A 27,802-nucleotide genomic window follows, 5' to 3' on the forward strand; every position below is an offset into this window, starting at 1 on the left:
GGATTTAGGTTTGATTGTCTTTTATCAGTTGGATGGTAAACTGTGAGTTAGACTTGCTTTCTAAATACTTTTGCATATGAAATTCACATTTCCTTTAATAAATGCAATTATAAATAATAAATGCAAAAATAATCAACCTCGTGAATGTTAGTTGATTAGTTTAATTAATATATCTTAAATCTAATTAAAAATATTTTTCTGAACTATCCACTGGGTCAGAAGTCCAAATATTCAGCCAAAATATTTCAATCCACATTTTGTTTTTATTTTTTTTTTTAATTAATTAGACTAGTTTCATACTTTTTAGACTTCCACAGAGTCACTTACCAATTGAAGACGCACAGTTGAAGCACAGGCAGAAAACAAAAGTCCACCCAGCCGCGTGCATCTTCCTCAGCGTCTAGTACAATGTGAGCAGCACCCTGGTGATGGTGTATTAACATGTTTGAGCATCAGGGTACAACACGCAAGACCACAGGTTCTATTTAAAGGGTCCATCCGGAAGTATATTTGGCACTGACAAAACAAACGGGTGGGTGGGCCTAATTCAAACACAACTTTCAAAATAAAGGTATTTTTTCATTGGTGCAGTGTGTACAGAGAAAACAGCCAAACAGAGACGAACTCGTTATGCAGTGTAGCCTTTAGTGGGCGATTTTAACTTCTTTTTTTTAACTTAACTTTCTCTTGTGTATCCTGTTATGATCTCATTATGCATCATATCCAAGCTTGCTTTTGCGACACAGAAAGCAGAAGAAACACATTAATCAGTAAATTACTTTTTGCTAGCAGGACAGAAAAGACCATCAGTTTGTCACTTTGTTCAGTGTGCGATGTGTGGTGTTAAATTTAAGGTGAGGGAGCTCTTAACAATTAGTGTTATCATAATAATCTACACCAGTGTCTGCATTATGGACGGGCTCCAGGGGTCCAGGCTGTCCAAAAAGGTCACTGTTCCCCCTCAGCTGATTTCTACTGACCTACTTTTACAGTTATAAGTAAAATTGAGTAGATTTGGTAATAAAATGTGTTTTTATTTATGCATTTTTAGGTGTGCTGAATCTAATGTCCCCCTGTTAAAGCTAGTTGCCCATCCAGTCCATCTGCTCTGGCGCTGACCCTGCACAATACAATTAAAACTATAGTTTAAACACATCATCATTCTGCATGATATGTTTGATTAATGAGTCTGTATCAATGGTATCAAACCAACATAATTTTTTAAAGTTATTTCGAAGTTGTTGTTTTTCCCCCAGTGTTTTGTTTTGTGTTGGTTTGCGCTTCATTTTTTTGTGCTATGTGAGGTATGGAGTTTGGGCTCTTGCTTTATTTGAGTTCTGGTTACCATTTGTTGTTTAGGGAGTTAGAATGCTTGTAAACACAATTAAGTGTCTCATCTTAAACCCTTAAATTCTCAATTTGAAGCTCTTGAGTGTAGTTTGTTCAGTCTTATTCCATCTCTGATCTTTTCTTTGTCTAAGTGTTCGTGTAAGTGCAAGTATACTGGGATCCATGTTTAGATGATTTTTGAGGTCGACTCCTGTTTGAAAGATGTTATCTCTGGTATCTTGCTGTGACTTTTACTTCCTGCCCACCCCCTCACTCTCTCTCTCTCTCTCTATGAGCAGCACTTTATCCATTAACAAAAAAAATGCTGGTTTGTTTAAACCTGTGCACAAATGTGAAGATTTGCAATTTTAATTGAATTTGAATGGATATTTTCAAATTGTACTTTTTTGTTTGGTTCCACGTGATGTCAGCTGTTAGCGGATGTAGTTCATTAGAGATCAATTCTGATACAATTTGAATGAGTCAAACAGATTTACAGAACAAAAGCTGACACTATTTTGTAGTTGCATAAAGAGCCTTTTGTTTGCAGCAGATCTATATTTGTTTCAATCAGACACTGAAAATGTTAATGTGCTAGCTGACATAGGGCGACATCTGCTGGTCTTTTATCGTAACTACTCGTAACAACAACACTGCTGGTCACACAACATCTGCTCTTTGCGTGCATCTGAGCAGACAACCTGTTGACCACAGGGCATTTGCCCTGGCCGATGGTGATTTTTCGTTTTTATGGGCCGATGTTTTTTTGTTTGTTTGTTTTGTTTGTAACGGTATAAGCAATGAAAGGTGGTGGATTGGCCAATTGGTCATGATCGACTCTGAGCTGGGCCAATTATAGCCAAAGAGGTCGGATGCACCCTCCCCTTGCTTGGGCAAAGGCTCTGAAAGCAGTCTTATTATCACAGACAAACAGAAGAAAATGGTACTGAGGTAAAAAGGAACGCTATTCTGTGTCTTTACGCTGAGCAGCTGTCTCTGCTTGCAGTCTCCCTCTCCTGTTGCTACTTCAATCATGAAACTGAGCTTTTCTGTTGCAAGTCCCGTCTTTCTTGTTTGTTTATCGCCCACTTTGCCCAGAAAGAGGAAACCAGCGGTTGTCGCGCTAAACAACAGCAGCAGGTAGGGATGCACCGATACCGATACTGGCATCGGGTATCGGGGTCGATACTGTAAAATGTGTGTGTACTCATACTCGTAAAAGCTAACCGATACCATGAACCGATACTAACTTATTTCATTAATCAGAGGGTGGCTTGTCATTTCTGTTGTAGTTTTTTAGATTGGTCACTAGGGGGACATCCCGCGCTAAACAGGCACAGGGTTAGGCGAGTGAGACTGGCGGCTCCAGATAAAAAAGAGAAACTGGAGGCTGCTGTAGCTATGCTAAGCAAAATGTCAGCAGTGTGGACCGGAACAGCCAACTTTAACTCAGGTTTTGGAAAAGCAATGAAAAATGTCAAGAGAAAATCCACAGGCAGTTTAAATAACAGAGGCTCTGACTCATTTTATTTCTCTGGATGACCAGCCAATGCCAGTCGTGGAAAGCATAGGATTGCACCGTCTTCTCAGCATACTCGAGCTGCGATAGGAAATTCCCAGCCGCCCATACATCAGGGAGATAATGGTGCCAAAACTTTCTGAAGAGGTAAAGACAAGCAGTGTGTGCATGATGTCAGTCCTCAGTTTAACGGCACAGTGGACTGATGATCCACGGGCAGATGAGGAGTTTGTTTGTCAATGCCAAATACTTTCATTATTTTGTTTGTTTGTTTACAATATGGACACTGCAATAATTTAAAAGTTTATTTTATTCTCAAACCTAATTTGTATTTATTTTATTCCAAACAGAAGTGTTTATTTATTATTCAGAAAGGTCGAGACAGTGCCAATAGTTCAGTGATATTTTGTTAAATTACAATGTGGATACTCCGCAATAATTTAACAGAAGTGCTTATTTTCCACTTGAAATTTTTGTGGTCATTTTTAGTAAGATTTTATTTTTTATCGGCAGAGAATAAAATAAAACCTGTCTTCCAATTAATTGCATTTGTGTGTGTGTGTGTGTGTGTGTGGTAGAAGTATCGGTTTTTGTACTCAGTATCGGCAAGTACTCAGATCCAGGTATCGGTATCGCATCGGTTTGAAAAAATTGGTATCGTTGCATCCCTAGCAGCAGGTTTAAGCTTGATAAGCTGTTGTTAGAAATTATTTAATATTACTTTCTATCAGCTGATGTTTGCTGGAGCTACAGCTGTTGGGGATTTCACAAAAGAGAAAAGTCTAACCACAAACCACTTGTGAATGGAGGATTATGCTAGTTCTGTACTGGAAACTTGCAGCAGTTTCCATCTTTGTGGGCCATCTGAGTCCTCAGTCGGTGTAGCCCAGCTGTCCTCCAGCAGCAGAATAAAATCCCTGTCCTCATGTTTGACTACAAACAGCTCCACATACACGGGCTGGCCACGCTCAGCTACTATTGGATGGTAAAAATGGGAATAGAAAGACCTATATGAGGAATCTGCAGATAAACATATCTGAGTAAGACCCACCACATTTTAATCATATTAACAAATACAAAAATAGGAATGAAACTTTGACTTTTGGCAATCCTCAATTCAGTTCTTGTTCCTTTGCTCCTCAGTTTTAGTGGGCGCTCTGACTTTTTTTTTGCTGAACCCTGATGCCTAGTTGAGTCATTTGAGTTAGTGCAAAGCTGCACTGCACAGTGAGACAAAAGGAAAAGGAAACTAGAATGAGTGACAACTATCTTTAAAAAAAAAAAAGTGTGAAGTGTGTCATCGTCCAAATCTTACTGGAAAGGAGGGTCATGAATTATGAAGCCTTTCCGGGGGGAAGTGTTTCACTTCAATGGGGATCCAATACGTAATATTGCAATCTGACCCACCACTGTGCAGTACTTAATTTACATGCAATAACTCACACTGTAAATATAACATTATTTACATTCTAAAGGCTGATGGTTACCATAGACCGAGTGCCACAGTCACTGAACAGAAAGATTAAAGTGATGGCGTCAGCTGATCTTTTCTTGGGTTTACAGTTGGGATTTTGGCCAGAATGAATCCAGACTGTATCCGGATTCAGAGGGGGCATTGTTGCATGCTTGTGTATGGTAATGTTGAAGCCATCTTTGCTGCAGAGAAACTGCTTTGATGACACTTCTGTGGAAAACATGCTTGAATTATTTGATAAACAGAAACTAAAATATATTGTGATATTTCTGTGCATTACCTTTCATCTTCCTTTCACAGATTAGAGGCAAAGACTCAACACTTTTCTGACTCAACTCTGCCACTGCTGGCACGTGCTTCAATGAAAATGGTTAGATTTGTGTTATATTTATGTTGAGTTAAAGAAAAGTTTTGAAAATAAAAGTCCTTTTACTGTTATAGAAGAATAAACAATGGGTTTATCTTACTTTTCTTTCTCACAAAACATCCCCAGGATGCAACTGTTAAGATAATCAAGCTGTTACTTTCTTGCAGGAAGTAGTGGCGCTGCTTTGCTATAGCAGTGACTTGGTAATATCCGCTGTGGTCATCTGAGTGTGAATCGATAGAAATAGAAGCACAGACACAACAAACATTTCAAAGCTCCACGCACTTTGAAAGCTACATACCTGTACATATTGACAGCGCATGACTTACCATAAACGTAAATGGCCATTAAAAAGATCTGTGAATTTAATCTTTGATATATAGAGAGACATGAACTCCTCACATCAAAGTGACCTTTTTGATTTTCACAGTGTTTCGAAATAGTTTTGAAACAGCCAGGGTTTCACATTTCAGAATAGGCAGTGAAAAGAAAGTAAATGTCACCAGAATAAACTTGGTCTTCACTCGTGGTTGCCTAGACTGAGTGCGAGGGCTGGTTGTTGTTAGCTTTAATTGCCACCTCTCCCACCAGAAGGTGATCTGCAAACTGATGCAGCCAGTTGACAGTGAGGTGTCTGTGCCCACACAACATGAGCATCTCGTGGTCACCCTCTGGTGTTATCAGTTTTTCAAGATGGGTTTCCCCCCAACTTGTTAAAGTTACAGTCACTGCGTGCGTATGTGTGTGTGGGGCGCGGGATTTTGTTTCTAAGAAAAAACATCTTGAATTTTTCTCTTTAAAATAATGGAAAGGCAATAAAACTGTTTTTATTTTTTAGAAAGTCTTATTTCAATGTCATACACACAGGCTCAATACAACAATCTGTAAGTTTAAACAGCACACATCTCTACAGTCACACAACTCTGTACATAGTGGTAAACATATCAATAGAAGACATTTTTAGTATCATCATCATGCAATCAGTTTATATGTGAAGACACTGATGAACTTTATTCTAACAGTATTCAAGAGAATAGTGGAATGCAGCGCACTTACAAACAAATACAAGAAGACATGGATCACCTTAAAGGAGTAAAATAGAAAAGAATTCGTAGCCCTCATTCTCAAATGAGATTTAAACTCCTTCATTCGTGCCCTTCATTCTCTACAGCTGGCTGAGCTGTTCGGTGCTCATGTTGTAAATCGGGTTTTTGTATTCACAGTCTGAGAGGGAAAGAGTGGAAATCGGGAGAGTAGTTCAGTGCACAGTGTTATTCCATCTCTAACATGCCCACAGATGAAGTCAGCACTCACTGTCTTTGTTTTTCTTCTTCTCGCGGCCTGCTGGTAAAGAAACAGGTGAGGAAAGAACAGAAGTCAGTGTTTTGTGCTTATTCTCAAACAGTGACAAATAATTCTGATCATTTGGAGAAAACTCAGTGAACTCAAACTACCTCTCTTTTGATTCTCCGCCTGCTTTGACTTGGCGTGTTGCTTGCGGAGATCATGTTGGTTTACTGTGAAATAAAATGGATGAGTCAAAATCAGACAGAACTGAAATGATGATAGCATCATTATAAAAATAAAAGATGACTAGAATTGCTCATTCTACCGTAATAATGCTGACTGAAACTTGGTGGCCGTAATCTGCTGAAAAGCTCTAATGGGGTAAGAGAAAATGGTTACTTCACACTGTGACAATTTAGAAGTCACCAATAATGCAAACTGCAGTAAGCATATTGACTTTTTCTAAGCACCTAAATGAAATCTATGTTTGGTTCTCTGACTTTCCACCCTTTCAAAGCGAAACGGATCCAAATTTGGATAAATTCCACCGCTGCTTTGACCGGGCTGTTGAGGCTGGGTCCTGTCCAGATACTGCACAGCTCCGTGTGGATTACTTGTGGTGGGGTCAGCACTGGTTGGGAACTGGTCATCGTTTTCTATTGTTTGAGAACATTATATACTGAACTTTTTTTTTTTTCATTTTTCAGTTGATATACAATGATTTCAAAATGTTTGTTTAATAGTGAAGAAGAGAAGAAAAAGATGAGTAAACTCACCATAAACAAGATCATGAGTGTAGGGTCTTACTGCCTGTGGTACATGTACATGCACACCTACTGGTATGTTGATTGTTGTTACGGGTGGGGCACTGGGACCTGCAGTGAAACATTAGCAGAGTAACTGAAAGAGCTCTTCTGTTTGGCTCTGCTAAACATGAAGACAGATTCACAAACAAAAAAGGGATGAATTAAATATGTAAATAACTGTCAAAGAGTGAATAAATGGTTGAAATAGCACATTTAAAGTACGTTGGTTAACAGTTGACCTAACAGTTACTTAATGATATTGATTGAAAACATCAAATTATTTTGTAAAACTATAAATGAACAGCTGAAAGGTAGTACACAGTCTATGATTTGATAGATAAAGACATGTTTTGTAGTTTTACCTCTGTATAGTGTGTTATGTATATTGTTGATATTATAATGCAAATTCACAAGAACATTAAACATAATGGATAGTCATGAAAGTGATACTTGTTTAAATGTATTTTATGCATCTGTCATACAATTTTAAACAGTAAGAAAGTAGTTAAATGATTTTAAAGCAGACGTTATTCTCTGTGAATACAAATTTCAAATGTCTCCTAGTTTACATCCAACAAATGAACATTACTGGAGTGACACAGAGTTGAAATTGTTGCTTACCCGGAGCAGCTGCACTACTGGGAATGACCGTACTCTTCTCTACTTTGCTGTTGCTTTTGTTGTTATGGATATCTACAACAGAATCAAAAAGTGAGTTCAATATACAATGAGCCTCCTAAACAATCACTAAAACACTCAGCTTTGACTTTAAATTTCAGACAGGGCAATTCTCACCTTTGCATTTTTTGTAAGTGTAGTAGCCACCAGTACCCAGCAGAAATAGAGCAGTCACACCAGCACAGATGTAGATCGCCAGCCATGGGATTTTTGTACCTGCATGAAGAGTTGTGGTTTAACAAGATCTATGTCACAGGAAACAGAAACTTGTTTATTTGTCCTTTTCGTGTGTGCTGGGTCTTGACATTTGTCATCCAAGGACAGAAGAAACAGTACAGGCTGCTGCTTAATATTGAATAAACTTAAAATCTACAAGTAAAAATCCACTTACCTATTTCATCGAGCACCACTCTAACACATTTTCCCTCCTGTATACAGTGGTAAAATCCTATGTCAGCCTTTTCAAGATCATCAATTCTGATAGAGTAGTTCCCCTCTGAGCCCTGGTTTGGAAAGACTTTCACTCGGCCATTTCTGGGGTCCAGGAATGTAACGTGCCCTTCAGATGAGAGATTGAGCAATTGCCCTGAGTCACTGTAGTTCCACGTCACCCATTTGAACTTGCTTGTTTGAATGTTGCATGGTAGAAGCACAGATGAACCAAGTGGAACCTTCAGTCTGTGTTCTTCACCGATTTCTCCTAAATGTTCACAGGAGTCTTCATCATAAAGGGAAAAATGAAACAAAAGAGAAAGTTTAGGTCACTCCGTTAAAGGATGTGGATTTCTGAAATGTAACTAAGTGATTGTGACAAAGACTAATAATGTATAAGTGATAACCTTAATCATGCTTTTTAAAACCATTAACAATCTTACATGGCCCACCCACACACAGGTAAAAAAAAACGACCCTGTGTTACTATATCAAGGTAAAAAAGATCTTTTATGCAAATGTTAAAATAAAGTTAAAAATCAAGCAGATATACTCTTTAAAATGCAGATAAACAACAGTTTAGTTAAGTTTAAACCAAAGTTGAACATTTCCTTTGTGTTTTCTTCAGGTGTTATGAGTGATCTTAAGATCACTTCATCTTTAGAAAAGAGGTTGCTGGTAGACTTTAGATCGCTGAAAGTTTACCTTGTTTCGTTTTCAGAATAGTTTTAATAATATTTAATAATATTATTATTTTGTGAATTTGCTCTGCAAATACCTTTGCATGACATAGAGTTCACCTTTTCTGCAATAAACACAAGTTGCCATGTGTCACTGTCAGAGAAAAACAGATTGTCCCACCTCCGCACTGAGGTCTGGTTGGAATCCCTCACCTGCTTTTTTCCATTTAAGCATTTTAATGATTGGATCCCTGGAGGTTAAACTGACTCATCTGAATGTGGTGGTCATTCAGACCAAGTTTATTATTTAATTTAACTCTGTAGATGTCTCTTTTTTTTTAAATCCAATGTCATGTCCCAGTTTTGCAACTGGTTTTAACCAGCTTGCTCTAACATAGTTTATAGAAGATTTTACCCTGACATGACAGTTAAGTGATAGTTTAATGGTCTAAATACTTTCATTGGCCGGATTCTGAGCTCTTCACTCAGTCAAATATTTACAAAAAAAGAAAAAAAAAGAGAGAATTGGAAGAAAACCTGACAGACTTATGTAGACATATTTTTTCTAAACATTACACTAAAACTTGTTATTATTTTTTACATTTTTAACATTATATTTTCAGATTTCTTAAAAAAACAAAAAACTTACCATTTGAAGACACACAAGTGAAGCACAGGGCAAAAAGGAGAGTCCGCCTGGCAACGTGCATCTTCATCACCATCTTGTACAGTGTGAGCAGCACCCTGACGATGATATATTAACCTGTTCAAGCATCACGGAACAAAACCACAAGACCACCAGTTTCACTTCTTTGAAAAAATTCTTTATATTAACTGCAGCCAGATTAACACAACCATTATTGTAACTGAGCAGCAGTCATGGAAAAAAACAAACAAATGAACCCAAATGACTAAAAGAATATCTTTCAAACAGTGATAATGTACTTTTGACAGACAGCAGAAAGGACCTGATGCAAAAGTCTGCTTCAGACCACTTCCTGTGGAAATGATGTTGATGTTTCCGGAGTACGAGACACAAAGAAAGATAAATATATGAAGTGATCATTGTCATGTGCAATGTCATGTGCAGGTTTTCTTTTAATCAACATAAGATCCGAGTGTTGTGTTTTAAGTGAATTGGTTAATCAAAATTTCAGTTACTAAGCAATAGACAAAGACTCTGAGATGGGCCATGCTTTACAGCCAGATTTAAATTTTCATATAAAAATTCTAATATTAATCTATTATAGAGTATACTTTAATATAACTATCATGATATAACATTGTGTAAGTTCACATTTTGTTGGTTGCTTTTGTAGAATTGTTTAAATGTACATTAATACTTGGTGTGGTTTGGTAATCTGTAAGTAAATAAAGGTCACTGCCTCTGTCACTCAAATCCACGCCTCTGCAGTGTTTTGTCATGGTTTAAGGTTTCACAAGGTTGGGAAAGTTTCCAAGTCAGTCAAGGTTCAGTGCCACCTCAATTCTAATTTTGCTGATTCTGTTTTGAGAATTCGTGGGTTAGGATTATATTTAAATATGTCTAAGGTGTTTTTCTGTCACTGTGTGGTATGAATTACCAGTCTGTATGAATTTAAAGAGCTGGTAAACGACAGATTCACAATTCCAAAATAAAGGGACTTAATCTATCAGGTCATAGGTTAACCAGCTGAAGCCATGTGTGTTTCCTTTATCTGTCACTGGCAGCTGTCCTTAGTTTTTGACTGAAATAAGTCCCACAGGGTCACAGGAGTCCAACCTTAACATTAAAACAGTCACTTTCATCACAGGAAAAGTCAGATTTCAGGCCCTTTTATCAAACATTTTAACTTCTTTGGTACCTCCGGACATCATACCAAAAAATATAAAAATATATAATAACTAATAGATTAAAAAATAAAATAAAATGTCAAATGGTGTAGTTTAAAACCAGAAGTAACTAAATAGTATATTATATACCTATAGTGCTGAGAAATGTGTTTTTTCACCTCTCACCTCTGTTTACTGTAAAAGCTTGTGCCGAATCTCTCATTTAAAGAAAATGTCATATGAACATTGTCATTATAGTTTAGCCTGCCACCTGCAGGCTCTCAGCTATTCTACAAGTCATAATTTGTCTACAAAATGGAGAATGTAATTAATTCAAGACATAAAACTTGGGCTTTTGCACAAACTGTAAGGATAAAATTATTGGGCTACATCTCTTAACCTTTAAATTCAGGTATTTTCAGTGCCACTGATACTTCTTGGGAACATGTCTTGTATTTTGACAAAAATGTTCACTTGGTATCAAAGACAATCAAATTAAAACTTCTCGCTAATACAAATATGTAACCAGACAATCACATAAGAATCAGCATAAGAAGGAAAGATAATTTAAATAGCTTTGAATGATGGCTCTGAGTATTTTAAAAATTGCTGATCTACTGGGATTTTTCCACACTCCAGTATCTCATTAAATTTCTGCCAGGTAGCATTTAAGTATTTCTGTAGTTTCACCCAGAACTAGCAAAGTGTACCCAATAAAGTGTCCACTGAGTGTATATATTTATTTTCTATTCCATCCATTGTAAGGATCTATGTTTTATTGGGTTTTCCACGTTTTAACAATAGTGACCCAAAACAAAAGTCATCATTTCGTTTTGACAGCTGCGCTTGTAGTCCTTCCTCGGAAGATTGTAGTTTCACCTTGGCAAACGTCATCAACATGAGACGCCGAACGAACGCCGCGGTTCTCTACGCCCTTACAAATTCTCCTTCGCCGTTTTCCGTAACTCATGTCACTTGGCATGGAGGTCAATATAAAGTGTTTAAAAATGAGATAGGATGTAATTTATTTATTTAACTTTTCCGCAGTGCCTGTGTTGCCCGGACATGATCGAGCACAACTTCCGCTTTGTAAACCAATCAACTTTGCCTATTTTTCAGACGCGTGTATACGTGTAAACGGATTGGCTGGTTCAATTTTCTTCGTCTCTTTTTGAATTTGGTGTTAGTTCACATGGGACTGTTTATTTTCTACCAGTAACTCTATGTACTGTAGACAGTCAGGCGTATCTTCAGACACTAATGAGCTACACTACAGACTACTGCTGTACAAGTGGCAAGAATTGCTAACCTTTAAGGTGAGTCACGATTTTTACTACCGTTCGACTTAATAGACGTTACTGAACCCTTTGGCAGCTCTATATCGGCGCAACGGTAGGTCGGCAGCTGGTGCTTTAAAACATTATGGTCAAAATAACTTTACTGAAACATAGTGTAGATATTATTGTCAGGTACTTGTTAAGTAGTAGTAGTTAAAAAATGTCGTGCAACAATGTTAATCGGTTCTAATTGGATAGCTTGCAAGTATTTAACATAGCTTTTTGTTTTATAGTTTCCTGAGTGCAAATCCCCTTTTTGAATAAAGGGTCAGCCAAGATGGAGATGAACTTGGCTGTAAAGTCTTTACTTGCCTGGGTAAGTTATGTTAGTGGACATTACGGTGAAATGATTGCACTAATGTTTAGTTTTAACCCTTTTTTGTTTTGTTTTTTTCTCTCCAAACTATAATTTTATAGGTGAACAGTTTAAAACTCTGTGACTCAGAGCTGACCATCGATGACTTGCAGGACGGAGTGATCTTACTTAGACTTGTTTATATGTTGTAAGTATGCTGGCAATGCGGTTTAATGTTTAGCTTGTGTAAACAGGGAGTGTCAGCGACTGACAGGGTGTTAAACGTGTTTGTTGTGTGCTTTTGGAAAATATAGAGCTCCTACTTCCTTGCAGTAAACCTTTATTTTATTATATTTTTCTTCTTTTTCTTTGTCATTTTAGGAAAAAGCAGCCCATCCCCTGTCTAAATGATGCAACTGAGGATCGGTTCAGAGTCATTGCAGAGTTTCTAGAAAGTGAGTTTCTTTCTGGAGAGACTTCTTAAAAGAGTGTCTTTTTGAACGAGTGTGATATTAATACAAGATATATGTAATAAAGGATCCAGCTGGTGAATCACAGCACTGTAGCTTATTGAGGCTTATGTTGTTCCAAACCAATGACTGAAGTACATATGATCAAAGGGGATTTCATGGTCTGATCGGGCTTAAACCGCTTTGTATTTCAGAAAGTGTTGATATAGGAACTTAGAGCTCATCCTTACTTTAAACACATTGTTTTCTCTCCCTTAAATAACAGATATTTTGCACCTTTGGACACACCCTGCATTCCTGGGTGGGATCCAGATTGTGTCCTGGTAGATGGACTGCTACTTATTTAACACTTTTCTACTGTTACAGGGCGTGTTTTAGCCTGCAACCCAAATTCACTCATTCATATAACACACATTAACTCTAGTGGATAAGTGTTAGTTTGGGGTTTAGTGTCTTGCACAAGGACGCTTCAGTATGTGAGCAACTGACCTTCATGTTTAAAGATGATTGGCTTTTCTTCCTGAGCCTCACTGTAAAACTTCCTCACTGGTACCATTTTTATTATAATGTGTGATAAATATATTACTGACCTGAGCATGTGTGTGTTTTGTTGTTTAGGGGACTGCAGATTTAATACAAGCAAGAGCTCTTCTCTGCGTTGGGACCACATTAGAGATGGCATCAGCCTAACAGCTGAAATTTCAAAGGTAAAAAACTTCCTCTTGTTTTTCATTTTTCTTTTCAAAGGCCCAAAGAAAGCACTTATCATACTTTTTTATTGCAACATCACTAGGTGCTTTTGTTGCTTGTATACCATGATATGATGAATGACCACTGCACTCTGAACATGTTGGACTGCGATGTGGAGGTAAGCTGGGAGCTGCTGGTGTATTGTGGTCACACTTATACATCTCATCTCATTTATCATGAGTTGCTTGGTGCTATTATTTTTAATTCTGTGTATTTATTTATTCCCACTCTGCTAGCGGGAACTAGCACACCTAACTAGTTCCTTTGTGATGGAGAGTGAGGGTTGTGTTTATTTGAGCGAGGAACTTGACGCTCATCTGAGAGGAAAACGTAAGTCACAAATATGTCACTTTTGTTTTTCCCCTCCGAGGTAGACTGTAATAAGAAGTCTTTAGCAAAACAAACAAACTAACTGGCTTGACTCTATCGTGCAATCTTTGTCTCAGATTTGACTTTCTCTCAAGAAATATTTGAGCAATCAGCAGCCACCTCTGGTACTAACATGTCAAGCATCTCTTCCTTCTTGGGTGATGAGTCTCCTTTCTTCCACCGAACCAGTAGAATTAAATTTGTGGACATAGAAACTGTGGCTTCTTCTTCAGTCAGGTACCAGATTTGACTTAAATATTTTCAGGTTATGTTACAATATTCATTTAAAGATATAAGACAGTTTTATGGGTTATGTTAATCCAAACTTCCTCGTATTACATTATCTTATAATATACATGATGAAAATCCACAGGTTGTCATCATTTCGTTGAAAATCTTTACCTTTCTGATCTGCTTAATTCACACAGCAGTTCTCCTCTGGAGGATGTAATGAACACACCGAAATTTCAGCTGAGGAAAATGCAGCGACAGATGATCAAGGAGCGAGACTACCGAGATAGTTTGGAGAGGGAGCTGGCCAGCAAGATTGCGCTCATTGAACAAAGAGGTACTATCTGTTGAATGTATGGTTTGCATTTTGTTAGACTTATATGAGAAATGGCAAAATTCTTGTTAAAGCACCACTCATATTTGTCTAAGATTGTCTGCATTTTCATTTAAGCTTTTTATGCTTGTTATGTTTTCAATAGACTTTGCTTTGTGCTTTGGTTTTCTTTCTCTCTCTTTCCCAGAGTCTCGCATTAACCAGTTGCAGTACCGCCTGGATAAACTAAAGGAAGAACAAGGTGATCAGGAGCATGTTACCAAAGAACAAATTAATGAGCTTGAGATCAAGAACAATGAGTAAGTACCCAAGAACAGTGATTTATGAACCTATGACTAGGGATGGGAATTGATAAGACTTTCACGATTCCGATTCCTTTTTCGATTCTGTTTAACAACTTGATTCTTTATCGATTCTTGTTTTAAAAAAGAAGAACACACAGGTCGATTAGCTTATAACTTTGTTTTATATCTTCTCTTGGAACAAGATAGAAATTTAGGAGTAACATGGCCTTACAAACCCAACAGTGAGATCGTAAGAGATTCACAGCCTACGGCTTCCAATTAATTGAAACAGTGGGAACCGGTTCTCAACAAGAACCGGGTTTCGATTCCCATCAACAACCTATAACACAATATAAAATCATCATTTTAATATCACAACCATAACATCTAATTTCTATCCACAAAAGTTACACGATATTTTGTCATCATGTTGCTTAGCAACCCCCTAACAACAGACTAAATTCTGTACAACAGACTAATAGTCTGTACTTCAAGACCTTTGTACAGAAGTGTTTAAAGTAACATTTTTATTTATTTATTTTCCAGCTTACAGAAGCGTCTTAATGAGATGCTGAAGCAAAATAAAGACCTCAAGACAAACACTTCACTCATGGAGCGCAAAGTGGATGAGCTTGCAGATGAAAACGGTGTGCTTTCTTCTCAGGTAATAACATGCAAAATATTCTGTTTTTGTTTTTTTTTTTAAGTTGTTGTTTGTTTTGTTTTGTTTTTTTCTTGAGGGTCTCTTATTTACAGTAAAGATCTAATGACCGTGTCTGCTGTTATGGCTTCCAAACCTTTTGAGGCAAATCTGTGATGTGAGTGAATTCTCACTCATGACAGGATTCAGTAAAGGTCATGTGCATTTCATGTTTCTGGAGAGTGTTGCACTAGAAGAAATTTGAGGAGTCTTGAGCAGTTTTTTGTGTCAGTTTTGAGATCAAAACATGGATTTGAAAAACCTTTTTATTTTTTAAACATTTTCTCAGGTGAAAGCTGTGTACTCACAGCTTGCCGCCTTTGAGACAGAAGTTGGTAGACTGACGGAAAGTCAAACGTCTGCTCAGGAGGAGTGGAGAAACAAAAGAAACCATCTACAGTCTGAGCTCAACCAAGCAACTGCTCAAAAGGTATAGATTCACAAGAGATATTGTTTAACATGCATTCCTGTATCATTCAGAGAAATCTGAATGCAAAAAGGACAATGAATAGGAAACATCATGTCTGTTAAAGACTCAGAAGAAAAGCACATTTAAATGCTCATGTCTGCCTATTTTATTATAAATAAAGAAGAGTAGTTATATTAGTTTTGTGTTGACTGTAAGTAATCTTATTTCTCCATTGATCTCATTAAATGTTGGGTTTTATACAAATTAATTTACTGTAAGCTGCTTCCTTTCTCATTTCTCAGGAACTCCTTACAGAACAAATTCAAATCCTTCAAGGAAAGATTTCCTGTTTGGAGGATGAAATAAGCAAGGCCAGTAAGGATGAAGTAGGGGAAAATATGGGACCCATAGTAGAGGTAATTATATGTAAAAGCTAACAATTTTAAAATCAAACTTAATTGAAAAAATATAAAATATTATGGTAAGCGATAAACATCTTGAATTGTTTATTTTCAGTTTAAGTTAGGAAATTTTATTTTCTACTTCATTGATTATAATTGTTGGTTCTTCTTAAATTGCCAGAGAGAAATGTTGGAGACTGAAATCAGGGTTTTGAAGAATGAGCTAGAGACTACACATTTCTCCCTGAAAAAGGCTGAGCTGGAGATTCATGCTAAAACTCAGCAACTGGAGGAATGCCACCAAGAAATTAGGGAGATAAATGAGCAGAGGGGAGTTCTTCAGGAAGAGATCCGAGTCCTTAAGCTTCAGCTTGAGCAGGTTGAGCAGCAAAAAAATGAGCAGACAGACAGGCTACAACAGCATATTGCTGCTTGTGAACAAGAAATTAAAAAACTACAGGAAATTAAGCAAGCAAAAGAAGATCTTCTTCGTCAGACTGAAGAAAAGGTGAATGATCTTGAGACAAAGTTAACTGCTGCTACTTCTCTGTTGGCTGTTAAAGAGCAGCAAATTAACAGTCTCAAAGATGAAGTTGACATTCTTACAGATGAAACTAACAAAAACAAAGATGAAATTCAAGCCAAAGAAGAAGAGCTTGCCAAGTTACTTCTTGAGAAGTCTAATGTGCAAGAAACTCTCAGTGACAAAATCCAGATCTTAACAGCTCAAGTGGAAGACCTTAGTTCATCTCTCAAACAAGCGCAGCGGGAAATTCATGTGAAGCAAGACTTACTGGATAAAACCACACAAGAGAATGTCCAACAAATAGAGCTACTTCAACAACAAAGTGCTGAACATATGGAAGCACTCGAGAAGCAGAAGACAGCATCTCGAGAAGAAATGAAGAGGCTAAATGCAGATATTCATGCTAAGGAAGAACAAATGGCTCGGCTAGAGACTGAGGCCTCTACACGCTCTGAATTGCTGCAGCAAGAGCTTGATGATCTGAACAGCCAAATAAAAAGCATGACCCATTCTCTTGAGATGGCCAAGGACCAGGCTCAAGCCAGAGAAGCTTTAATTGCCAAACAGCAAGAGGAAAGCACTTTGCAGATTGAGGAGCTTAGACACCAAATTTCAATTCTTGAGGCAGAAGTGAATCGACTGAAGCAGGAAATCCAGACTAAAGAGGCTGAGGTAGATGAGATAAAGACCAACAACTGCATGGAGTCAGAGGCTCTACAGAATGAGATCCAAGCTCTTCAGTGTCAAGTGCAGTGTTTGAATGAATCACTGATGACTGCAACAGAGCAGGCTCAGGTTAAAGAAAACCTGCTGAAACAGAAGGAATTTGAGTTTTCTCAGGAAAAGGACTCTCTACAAAACATGATGATGACCTCAGAAGATGAGGTAAAGCGGCTGAGAGAGCAGGTCGAGGCCAAAGAAGAACAACTGGTCACACTTAGAAAAGAGGGCTCAATCCACTCTGACATGCTAGAACAAGAGATCGAAACTCTGAAAAACCAAGTATGTGACATGAGAGAGTCTCTCACAAAGGCAGAGGAGGCGTTTCAAAGGCAGCTAGTTGTGCTTGAAAAGCAGGAGCAGGAGAGCGTCGTCCAGAAAGAGCTACTGCAGCAACAACTTTTTGCCTCTGAGGAAGAGATGAAGCGAATGAAAAATGAGGTCCAGGCAAAAGAGGAACAGATGGCTCTGCTAGAGACTGAGGCCTCTACACGCTCTGAATTGTTGCAGCAAGAGCTTGATGATCTGAACAACCAAATAAAAAGCATGACCCATTCTCTTGAGATGGCCAAGGACCAGGCTCAAGCCAGAGAAGCTCTAATGACCAAACAACAAGAGGAAAGCACTTTGCAGAGTGAAGAGCTTGGGAAACACATTTCAGTTCTTGAGGCAGAAGTAAATAGACTGAAGCAGGAAATCCAGACTAAAGAGGCTGAGGTAGATGAGATGAAGACTGACAAATGCAAGGAGTCAGAGGCTCTACAGAATGAGATTCAAAGTCTTCAGGGTCAAGTGCAGTGTTTGAATGAATCACTGACGACTGCAACAGAGCAGGCTCAGGTTAAAGAAAACCTGCTGAAACAGAAGGAATTTGAGTTTTCTCAGGAAAAGGACTCTCTACAAAACATGATGATGACCTCAAAAGATGAGGTAAAGCGGCTGAGGGAGCAGGTCGAGGCCAAAGAAGAACAACTGGTCACACTTAGAAAAGAGGGCTCAATCCACTCTGACATGCTAGAACAAGAGGTCGAAACTCTGAAATCCAACGTGAATACTATGAGAGAGTCTCTCACAAAGGCAGAAGAGGAGTTTCAAAAGAAGCTAGTTCCACTTGAAAAACAGGAGCAGGAGAGTGTCGTCCAGAAAGAGCTACTGCAGCGACAACTTTTTGCGTCTGAGGAAGAGATGAAGCGAATAAAAAATGAGGTCCAGGCAAAAGAGGAACAGATGGCTTTGCTAGAGTCTGAGGCCTCTACACGCTCTGAATTGTTGCAGCAAGAGCTTGATGATCTGAACAACCAAATAAAAAGCATGACCCATTCTCTTGAGATGGCCAAGGACCAGGCTCAAGCCAGAGAAGCTCTAATGACCAAACAACAAGAGGAAAGCACTTTGCACATTGAGGAGCTTACGAAACACATTTCAGTTCTTGAGGCAGAAGTAAATAGACTGAAGCAGGAAATCCAGACTAAAGAGGCTGAGGTAGATGAGATGAAGACCAACAAATGCAAGGAGTCAGAGGCTCTACAGAATGAGATCCAAGCTCTTCAGGGTCAAGTGCAGTGTTTGAATGAATCACTGACGACTGCAACAGAGCAGGCTCAGGTTAAAGAAAACCTGCTGAAACAGAAGGAATTTGAGTTTTCTCAGGAAAAGGACTCTCTACAAAACATGATGATGACCTCAGAAGATGAGGTAAAGCGGCTGAGAGAGCAGGTCGAGGCCAAAGAAGAACAACTGGTCACACTTAGAAAAGAGGGCTCAATCCACTCTGACATGCTAGAACAAGAGATCGAAACTCTGAAAAACCAAGTATGTGACATGAGAGAGTCTCTCACAAAGGCAGAGGAGGCGTTTCAAAGGCAGCTAGTTGTGCTTGAAAAGCAGGAGCAGGAGAGCGTCGTCCAGAAAGAGCTACTGCAGCAACAACTTTTTGCCTCTGAGGAAGAGATGAAGCGAATGAAAAATGAGGTCCAGGCAAAAGAGGAACAGATGGCTCTGCTAGAGACTGAGGCCTCTATACGCTCTGAATTGTTGCAGCAAGAGCTTGATGATCTGAACAACCAAATAAAAAGCATGACCCATTCTCTTGAGATGGCCAAGGACCAGGCTCAAGCCAGAGAAGCTCTAATGACCAAACAACAAGAGGAAAGCACTTTGCAGATTGAAGAGCTTGGGAAACACATTTCAGTTCTTGAGGCAGAAGTAAATAGACTGAAGCAGGAAATCCAGACTAAAGAGGCTGAGGTAGATGAGATGAAGACCAACAACTGCATGGAGTCAGAGGCTCTACAGAATGAGATCCAAAGTCTTCAGGGTCAAGTGCAGTGTTTGAATGAATCACTGAAGACTGCAACAGAGCAGGCTCAGGTTAAAGAAAACCTGCTGAAACAGAAGGAATTTGAGTTTTCTCAGGAAAAGGACTCTCTACAAAACATGATGATGACCTCAGAAGATGAGGTAAAGCGGCTGAGGGAGCAGGTCGAGGCCAAAGAAGAACAACTGGTCACACTTAGAAAAGAGGGCTCAATCCACTCTGACATGCTAGAACAAGAGATCGAAACTCTGAAAAACCAAGTATGTGACATGAGAGAGTCTCTCACAAAGGCAGAGGAGAAGGTTAAAGTCCTTCAGGCAGAGTTGTCAGTTGTCAAGACACTTGCAGCTGATAAAGACCAAAGTATAAACACACTCAGAGAGGAGGTCACTGCTCAAGCTAACGTGATACAAAAAACAAAAGCTGAAGCTGAAGCCAGTGAGAAACTTGTGGCTGAGATAAAACAGGAGAGCTCCAAACAGACCTATGTTCTCCAAAATGAGATCCAGGATTTGAAGGAGGAGGTGGAAAGGCTTCTGGCCAAAGAGCAGAAATTAGTTGAAACTCAGCAAGAGTCTGCTCAGCAAATAAACCTCCTTCAGCAACAACTTGCATCCACAACTGCAGAGTTGACACAACATGAAGCAACACAAGCTGCTAACATCAGGTTGAAAGAGAATGTGCAGGAGATGCAGGTTACCACACTCAAAGAGAAGGAGACTCTTGTCCAAGAAAAACAGGTGCTTTTGGTTAGAATACTCCAGGCAGAAAAAGATCACGAAGCCATAGTTTTTGAGAAGGAAAGACTTCTCCAAGCCAACCTGGCCCTAAAGAGGGAGAATGTAGCCTCACGAAAGCTTGAGTCTGTACTGCAGCAAGAGCTGGAAATACTGAAAATGGAGAATGAGAAATTGCTGAAAGAGGGAGAGAAAGCAGAAGAAATTGAGCTAATCAAGAGAGATCTGCAGGAACAGCTTGCCACTAAATCGGAGGCTGCTGAACACTACAAGGCTCAGGTTGGTGTGACCAGAAACTGTTACAAAATATATTTTACTGCTTGTGACTGAACATCTGTTTGGATTTGTTTGAGAATGTAATCATTTTTGTTTCTGCTTATCTCTTAATATAATAACTGTTTTGTTCATGAGAATTCTTTTGTGTGTGAGATAAATGATCTGGACTAGAAAATTAAGATACGTGTTTTGAATACCACAGATGGAGAAGGCTGCAAATCATTACAACAGCAAGAAGCAGCTTCTCCAGAAAAGCCAAGAAGAAGTGGATGCTCTCAAGCTTTCTCTTGAAGCTAAAGAGCGTGAAATGCACACTATGATAATGGAAAAGAAAGTACTTCAGCTTGATTTGGACAAGGCTCAAGCCAATGAGAAGACACTTTCACACAGGGTGGCCAGCTTGGAGGCACAGGTTAGTATTGCAGTTTAAAGCATGATGATTGAACACAATAAGCAGAAACACAGAAGAAATTAAAACCACATTTTTTTTTTTAATTTTTTTTTTAGCATTTTAACCTGTTCTGTCGCAATTTCTTTACTTTCAGCTGGCCTGTGCTGACCAGAATTTAAGAGTACAGAACAAGATTCATGCCAATGGACGCAGTGCAACAAGCTCATGTTTCTTTGAGGTGCCTTACTCAAACTCGGGGGTTTGCACTAGAGCACAGGTGAAGAGAGCTATGAGCTCAGATAGCCTGGACCAGAGCAGTATGGAAGACTCTCTAAACTCCACAAGGTAAGTGTTGGCTTAAGGTTTCTCAGAATCTTTTTGTAGGACTTGCTCACCAAACAGACGGGAAAATAAATTAAACACACAGAACAAAGTTAAAAGATTGTTTTTCCTTAAAGAAGAGGAGATGCAAAATCTTTTAAAAGCTGTGACTTGAGTAACAGATAACTGAAGCTCATCTTGTAAAGGATGGCTCCAGCTGAAGTCAGTGTGTTCTTGGACTAAAATGCATTACATGACTCACACGATGATTGCAGTAATGCATTACAAATGGAAAAGAATCCAAATGGGATGACAAATTGATATTCATGTTTCAGGGGCTGTGGCCCATAAATTCTGACATGCCTCCACTCTGTGTTCCTACACATCCTCAAACTTCCTTTCAATCCCAACGACACACCTGTGATGTTTCATGACTACTGTAGTACTGACAAAACACAATATGTCCCTCTAGACAACTAGACTAGACAAAATTCTGAATATCACCTTTGTGGTAGTTCTCACAAAAACAACTGTATACATGCAGACACTCACTGTGTGGAAGGTGAAAGTGTTACATTGGATTTGGAAAGATTTAGTGGGGGTAGTGATTAATGCACACTGTTTTCTTTCTTTTTTAAAAACAAACCTTTTCAGAAAACTCTCAGCGCCCGATGAATCCAGCACACCACTTGTTCGCAGTTCAGAACGCTTGGCAGCCAAACGCCGGGGTCTAAAGGCCGAGTCACTGGAAACTTTGTACTTCACTCCTATAAACACCAGACAAGTCAAGAGGTGCTTTTGTGGTCATACTCCTTACACATTTTTAGCCCTAGATTGGTTGTGATCTTACCAAGACGTGTTTTATTATCAAGACAAGATTTAAGAATTAGCAGTGATTATATCTTGTCCCCTAATATTGTGCGATTATGAAACACTTTGAAACTCTTTACTCCTTTAAGGAGTGAGTACTTTATTTCCTGGTTACTGTAGTAAAATAATTTATTATTCAGACCCTTTAACATTTGTTCTTAAATGTAATTTTAATGTATAAAACTGAATAGGACACAATTTTACAGATAATTGTGTCTAAATTGTATTTCATGTATTAGAAACAATACTGATTTAATTGCTTTCAAAATCTTTCATTTTCAAATTCCTTTTCTTTCCCATCCTCCAGGACCGGTGCAGAGGAAATTATGGATTCAACCCAAAAAAATCCAACTTCGTCAGTCAAACGCCGCAGAACCACACAGGTTATAAACATCACTATGACCAAGGTGGAGGAAACGCACACGCTTACTGCATGTTCACAATAATACACACTGATAAAATTGGTTCATTTTTAATATTCTCTGTATTTTTTATTTTTTTTAAATTACAGGTGTTTCAACTTCACTCTTTATGTAATTTAGTCACTATGCTGATGAAGGTGTACTAGTATTATTGTTATTGTTTCGTTTAACCAGTTTCTAAAATTTCTCTGATAAAATTTTTATCATTAGAGAAAAAATTACCAATAATCATCCCACAGATGTAATATTATCTACAGCTACTCTTAGTTCCATTGATGTTAAGTTAGACTCTTTTTTTTCCAATCGATCTTTCTGAGTTAACTTCAATAATTACTTCCTCCAAACCATCAACGTGTCTTTTAGACCCCATTCCTACAAAACTGCTCAAAGAAGTCCTGCCATTGATTAATTCTTCGATCTTATATATGATCAACCTATCTCTAATAATCGGCTATGTACCACAGGCCTTCAAGGTGGCTGCAGTTAAACCTTTACTCAAAAAGCCATCTCTAGACCCAGCAGTCTTAGCTAATTATAGGCCAATCTCCAACCTTCCTTTCATATCAAAAATCCTTGAAAGAGTAGTTGTCAAACAGCTAACAGATCATCTGCAGAGGAATGGTTTATTTGAAGAGTTTCAGTCAGGTTTCAGAGTTCATCACAGCACAGAAACAGCTTTATTGAAGGTTACAAATGATCTTCTTATGGCCTCTGACAGTGGACTCATCTCTGTGCTTGTCCTTCTTGACCTTAGTGCAGCATTCGATACTGTTGACTATAATATCCTATTAGAGCGATTAGAACATGCTGTAGGTATTACAGGTATTGCACTGCAGTGGTTTGTATCATATCTATCTAATAGACTCCAATTTGTGCATGTAAATGGAGAGTCCTCTTCACACACTGAGGTTAATTATGGAGTTCCACAGGGTTCAGTGCTAGGACCAATTCTGTTTACATTATACATGCTTCCCCTAGGCAGCATCATTAGAAGACATAGCATACATTTTCACTGCTATGCAGATGACACCCAGCTCTATCTGTCCATGAAGCCAGATAACACACACCAATTAGTTAAACTGCAGGAATGTCTTAAAGACATAAAGACTTGGATGGCCACTAACTTTCTGCTTCTTAACTCAGATAAAACTGAGGTCATTGTACTCGGCGCTGAAAAGCTTAGAAATATGGTATCTAACCAGATTCTTACTCTGGATGGCATTACCTTGGCCTCCAGTAACACTGTGAGGAACCTTGGAGTCATTTTTGACCAGGATATGTCCTTCAACGCACATATTAAACAAATATGTAAGACTGCGTTCTTCCATTTGCGCAACATCTCTAAAATTAGAAATATCCTGTCTCAGAGTGACGCTGAAAAACTAGTTCATACATTTATTACTTCCAGGCTGGACTACTGCAATTCATTATTATCAGGATGTCCAAAAAACTCACTGAAAAGCCTTCAGTTAATCCAAAATGCTGCAGCAAGAGTACTGACAGGGACTAGAAAGAGAGAGCATATTTCTCCTGTTTTGGCTTCCCTTCATTGGCTTCCTGTTAAATCCTGAATTGAATTCAAAATCTTGCTCCTCACATACAAGGTCTTAAATAATCAGGCCCCATCTTATCTTAATGACCTTGTAGTACCATATCACCCTATTAGAGCACTTCGCTCCCGCTCTGCAGGCCTACTTGTTGTTCCTAGAGTATTTAAAAGTAGAATGGGAGGGAGAGCCTTCAGTTTTCAGGCCCCTCTTCTGTGGAACCAGCTTCCAGTTTGGATTCGGGAGACAGACACTATCTCTACTTTTAAGATTAGGCTTAAAACTTTCCTTTTTGCTAAAGCATATAGTTAGGGCTGGACCAGGTGACCCTGAATCCTCCCTTAGTTATGCTGCAATAGATGTAGGCTGCCGGGGGATTCCCATGATGCATTGAGTTTTTCCTTTCCAGTCACCTTTCTCACTCACTATGTGTTAACAGACCTCTCTGTATTGAATCGTATCTGTTATTAATCTCTGTCTCTCTTCCACAGCATGTCTTTTATCCTGTCTTCCTTCTCTCACCCCCAACCGGTCGCAGCAGATGGCCGCCCCTCCCTGAGCCTGGTTCTGCCGGAGGTTTCTTCCTGTTAAAAGGGAGTTTTTCCTTCCCACTGTCGCCAAAGTGCTTGCTCATAGGGGGTCATATGATTGTTGGGCTTTTCTCTGTATCTATGAAGCGCCTTGAGGCGACATTTGTTGTGATTTGGCGCTATATAAATAAAATTGAATTGAATTGAATTGAATGCCTTTCTCTAACAAGGAATCACTGTCTCAAGTTTTAACTATCATACTAAAAGATTAGTTGACTAATAGATCTTTGTGTACATCACTTGCTTGTTGGCAGCACATAATAATTGACCGCAGCACCTTAACAATACATTTAAGGGGTCCAACGTTTCCCCTTCTAAATATCCCAAAACTTCCATCCAAGTATTACTGTAGTTGTGACTGTTGATTTCTGTTGGGTAGAAGACCCCGGGCTGCGGTGAAGCTGATGAGACCTTCTACAGCCTGGCTTCAGCTCGCTCCCAGCCAAACCTTGCTAATGCAAACTCCGCCCGGCCCGTGTCTATGGAGCTGTTTGACACTCCCGCAAGAAGGACCAGCTCTGCCAGCGACCAACTCATTGGGCTTCCAGGGTACAGACGGAGCACCATCCATGTACAGCGTGAGTAAAAGGATCAGTTTTCCCTCCTGAAAGGAAAGAGTTGCAGAATCCTGATGGAATTTCATTTAAGTTTGGAGTTTTTAAATCGTAATTCTAATGAGCCTTCAGAGAGAAACAGCATTATTCATAATGCAGTTATTGCATTATTCAATTACTGTATAGTTGGAGCAACTTGGGCTGCTTGATTATGGAAGAAATCATAATTACAGTTATTACAAATGTAAAGATTATTTAATTAAAATAATTTCTACTAACCACCTCCCTTTACTAGTTATAATTCACATTTTATATAACTAAATTTATATAAGTATGTAACTTGTATTTGTGGGTGATTTCAAGCTAAATTTCTGTTACTGATGTGGCCCACCTGCAGTACCTTTGTGGCCCATAAGGGGACGCTGGCCCACACTTTGGGAATCACTGTTTTTGGTGGAAGCTGAAATTGGAGCTGCACGTTCATAGTAACTAATAACTGTAAAATCTGAGATTTGTGTGTATGTGTAACTGTTTTGCTTCATCTGTTTCTTTTAAGCCACCAGTACCTTCTGCGTTGGAGCAGAAAACGAGCCTGATGGTGGACCTGAAGACTGGCTGAGGATTGCGGAGCTCCAGTCCAGGAACAAGGCCTGTCTGCCTCACCTAAAGAGCAGCTACCCTGTTGAGTCTGAGGTGATAAGAGAAGAACTTGGATGCCACATTTCTCAGATAGTGTGTTTGTTCCTAATTGAACGTCTGTATACTGAATGCACTAAAATCTTTCTTCTTTCTTCTTCTAGACTGGAAGGAGCGGTCCATTGGTTTTTACAGATGAAGAGCTGCGTACAGGTGATCCGTCAGACACAATCCGCCGAGCATCCATGGTTCCAAGCCAGCTGCGGGATTCCCTCATCTCACATCGACAGTCACTCATGTTGGGGCAGGTGGGTGCTGCTGCCGGCACTCGCTCCGACCGTCTGTCCTTGATGCCAGGCCAGCTACCCTCAAGGACCGCCAGCTCCTATCAGCTGAGGAGCCCGAAAGGCACAAAGCAGCCTTCATCCACATTGTCCCTACACCAAACTTCACCTGAGGTTGGTTGAACAGTACCATGAACGGGAAACTGTGGTATACTATTACTGGTGGAGAGTATATTGTATAGTTATTGAATAGTCATCCAAAATAAGTAGAAAAACGTTTAAAATGTAACTTCATGTTTGCTTTTTATCTCAAACTGAAGAAAAAGATGAAAGCCAGCTGCTTCCCTCGTCCACTCACCCCGAAAAACAGGAGCGTGAGCAGTGGTCCTTCGAGCTCTACTCTTCGTGCTGCCCTCAGCCCAGTGAGTGTAATTTTAGCTCACACAAAATTGTGACAAAACTTTGTTTTTGAGCGCTTTGCTAAGTTTCACTTGCATTACTCTCAGGCTGAGCGGAGGCAGTCAATGATGTTCACCATCGAAAACACCCCTAAAAGCAATAACTACCTGAAGAAACATCTGAACAAGCTGCGCAGCTCTGCACGAAAATCCCCAGGCGACAGCTTGAAGAAGTCGCCTGCTCAGACGAGCGCATGCAAGCACCAGGAAAAAATGCCATCGGGGAGTTCACGTGGTGGTGTGAGACAAGCCGGGAGAACTGGAAACTTTAAATCACCTCAGGTGGTAACGAAAGGATTGAGGAAATCTCCCCAAGCTGCCAGCAGATCTGCAAAGTCTCCTGGATTGACAGCCAGCGCTCGCAAGGTAAACATCTGACACTGCAGTGGTTTATGAAAGGGCAACAGAACAGGGTTTTGTTTTTATTTCTGACATGTGCAACAACATTTTATTGTATTCAGATGTTATTAAATCTTGTTTTGTAGCAGTGTTGCTGAAATGCATTTTCCTGAGTTTTGGTTTAATCTTTGTCTTTTTCTTTTCTTTCAAACTTATAGATGATGCGAAGGATGAAAGTCTGACGACTGGTCAACCCCCCACATCCGTTCACCCACAAATAGTTCTTCAGGACTTTGTTTTTAACAGTTCATCATTCTTTTTCCATGTTTGTTTTGCTTCTTAATCTTTGTATTATATGTACATGTTTCTCAGTTAATCGATTTTAAATGGTATTGCAGGAAATGGATATTTTTTTTACCTGCAATTGTATTTTGATTGTTTTTAAATAAATTTCTCAATGATTTGGGAGTTCAGGCTCTTCATTTCACTGGTGGTGCCATAAATGGCCAGAACAGAAGCCTAAATTGTTGAGGCATGTCAGTGCCTCAACAATTTGCACCCAATGCTTATTATTATTATCATCATTATTATTAATAATAATAAAACTGCTTAATTCACCAAAGATTGTAAGGTTTCTTACATAAAAAGTTATTATTTATGTTTTGAGATTAGCGTCCAGTGACTGCATTCTTTGATCCTGGAGTAAATGTTAGGAATTAAGATGACTTACTTTAGTACTATTACTGTTTTTAAATGTCATTGAGATCTAATATATTAAAATTTCCTACAGACATTTTATTACTGTTGTTTGTCATAAAATCCAGTATTAGATTTCCAGTAATGGACATAT

The 27,802-nt window shown here is 38.9% G+C and overlaps 3 protein-coding genes and 1 pseudogene across 9 annotated transcripts in view; 1 reads left to right on the top strand and 3 right to left on the bottom strand.

The window, feature by feature from the left end:
- Positions 1 to 3,575: 3,575 nt before the first annotated feature.
- On the bottom strand, positions 3,576 to 4,958 carry LOC146504111 (zona pellucida sperm-binding protein 4-like; annotated as a pseudogene).
- LOC146504112 (uncharacterized) overlaps positions 4,958 to 27,802 on the bottom strand; it is a 31,863-nt gene continuing 9,018 nt past the window's right edge. The window contains exon 11 of the mRNA XM_085130502.1: positions 4,958 to 5,845. Within this exon, the coding sequence (XP_084986628.1) occupies positions 5,662 to 5,845 (184 nt within the window). The 3' untranslated portion in view covers positions 4,958 to 5,661. The remainder of the gene's footprint in view (positions 5,846 to 27,802) is intronic.
- LOC146504113 (uncharacterized) lies at positions 5,800 to 9,465 on the bottom strand. Its single transcript, XM_085130504.1, has 10 exons — positions 9,222 to 9,465; positions 7,852 to 8,178; positions 7,578 to 7,676; positions 7,404 to 7,475; positions 6,753 to 6,851; positions 6,447 to 6,632; positions 6,302 to 6,349; positions 6,144 to 6,206; positions 6,004 to 6,033; positions 5,800 to 5,913 (listed from the first exon to the last, which is right to left on the bottom strand). The coding sequence occupies exons 1-10, from the start codon at positions 9,292 to 9,294 to the stop codon at positions 5,855 to 5,857; spliced, it is 1,056 nt and encodes a 351-aa protein (XP_084986630.1). The 5' UTR covers positions 9,295 to 9,465; the 3' UTR covers positions 5,800 to 5,854.
- Positions 11,333 to 27,414, top strand: LOC146504114 (uncharacterized). Of its 7 annotated transcripts, none has more exons than XM_085130496.1 (24): positions 11,334 to 11,700; positions 11,955 to 12,037; positions 12,139 to 12,224; positions 12,398 to 12,471; positions 13,105 to 13,193; positions 13,280 to 13,354; positions 13,473 to 13,566; positions 13,683 to 13,842; positions 14,037 to 14,173; positions 14,358 to 14,469; positions 15,001 to 15,118; positions 15,444 to 15,584; positions 15,866 to 15,979; positions 16,146 to 20,543; positions 20,743 to 20,952; positions 21,086 to 21,276; positions 21,907 to 22,044; positions 22,430 to 22,529; positions 25,061 to 25,259; positions 25,792 to 25,928; positions 26,036 to 26,329; positions 26,476 to 26,577; positions 26,662 to 26,979; positions 27,171 to 27,414. In XM_085130496.1, exons 2-24 carry the CDS (start codon positions 11,999 to 12,001, stop codon positions 27,192 to 27,194), a joined length of 7,350 nt encoding a protein of 2,449 aa, XP_084986622.1. In that variant the 5' UTR covers positions 11,334 to 11,700; positions 11,955 to 11,998; the 3' UTR covers positions 27,195 to 27,414. The 7 variants fall into 7 exon arrangements, with proteins under 7 accessions (XP_084986626.1, XP_084986622.1, XP_084986623.1 ...); XM_085130497.1 differs by having other exon boundaries at positions 13,701 to 13,842; positions 14,034 to 14,173; XM_085130494.1 differs by having other exon boundaries at positions 11,335 to 11,700; positions 14,034 to 14,173.

This window comes from Neolamprologus multifasciatus, chromosome 14, assembly GCF_963576455.1.
Source record: "Neolamprologus multifasciatus chromosome 14, fNeoMul1.2, whole genome shotgun sequence".
In the NCBI taxonomy this organism is placed as follows: Eukaryota; Metazoa; Chordata; class Actinopteri; order Cichliformes; family Cichlidae; genus Neolamprologus; species Neolamprologus multifasciatus.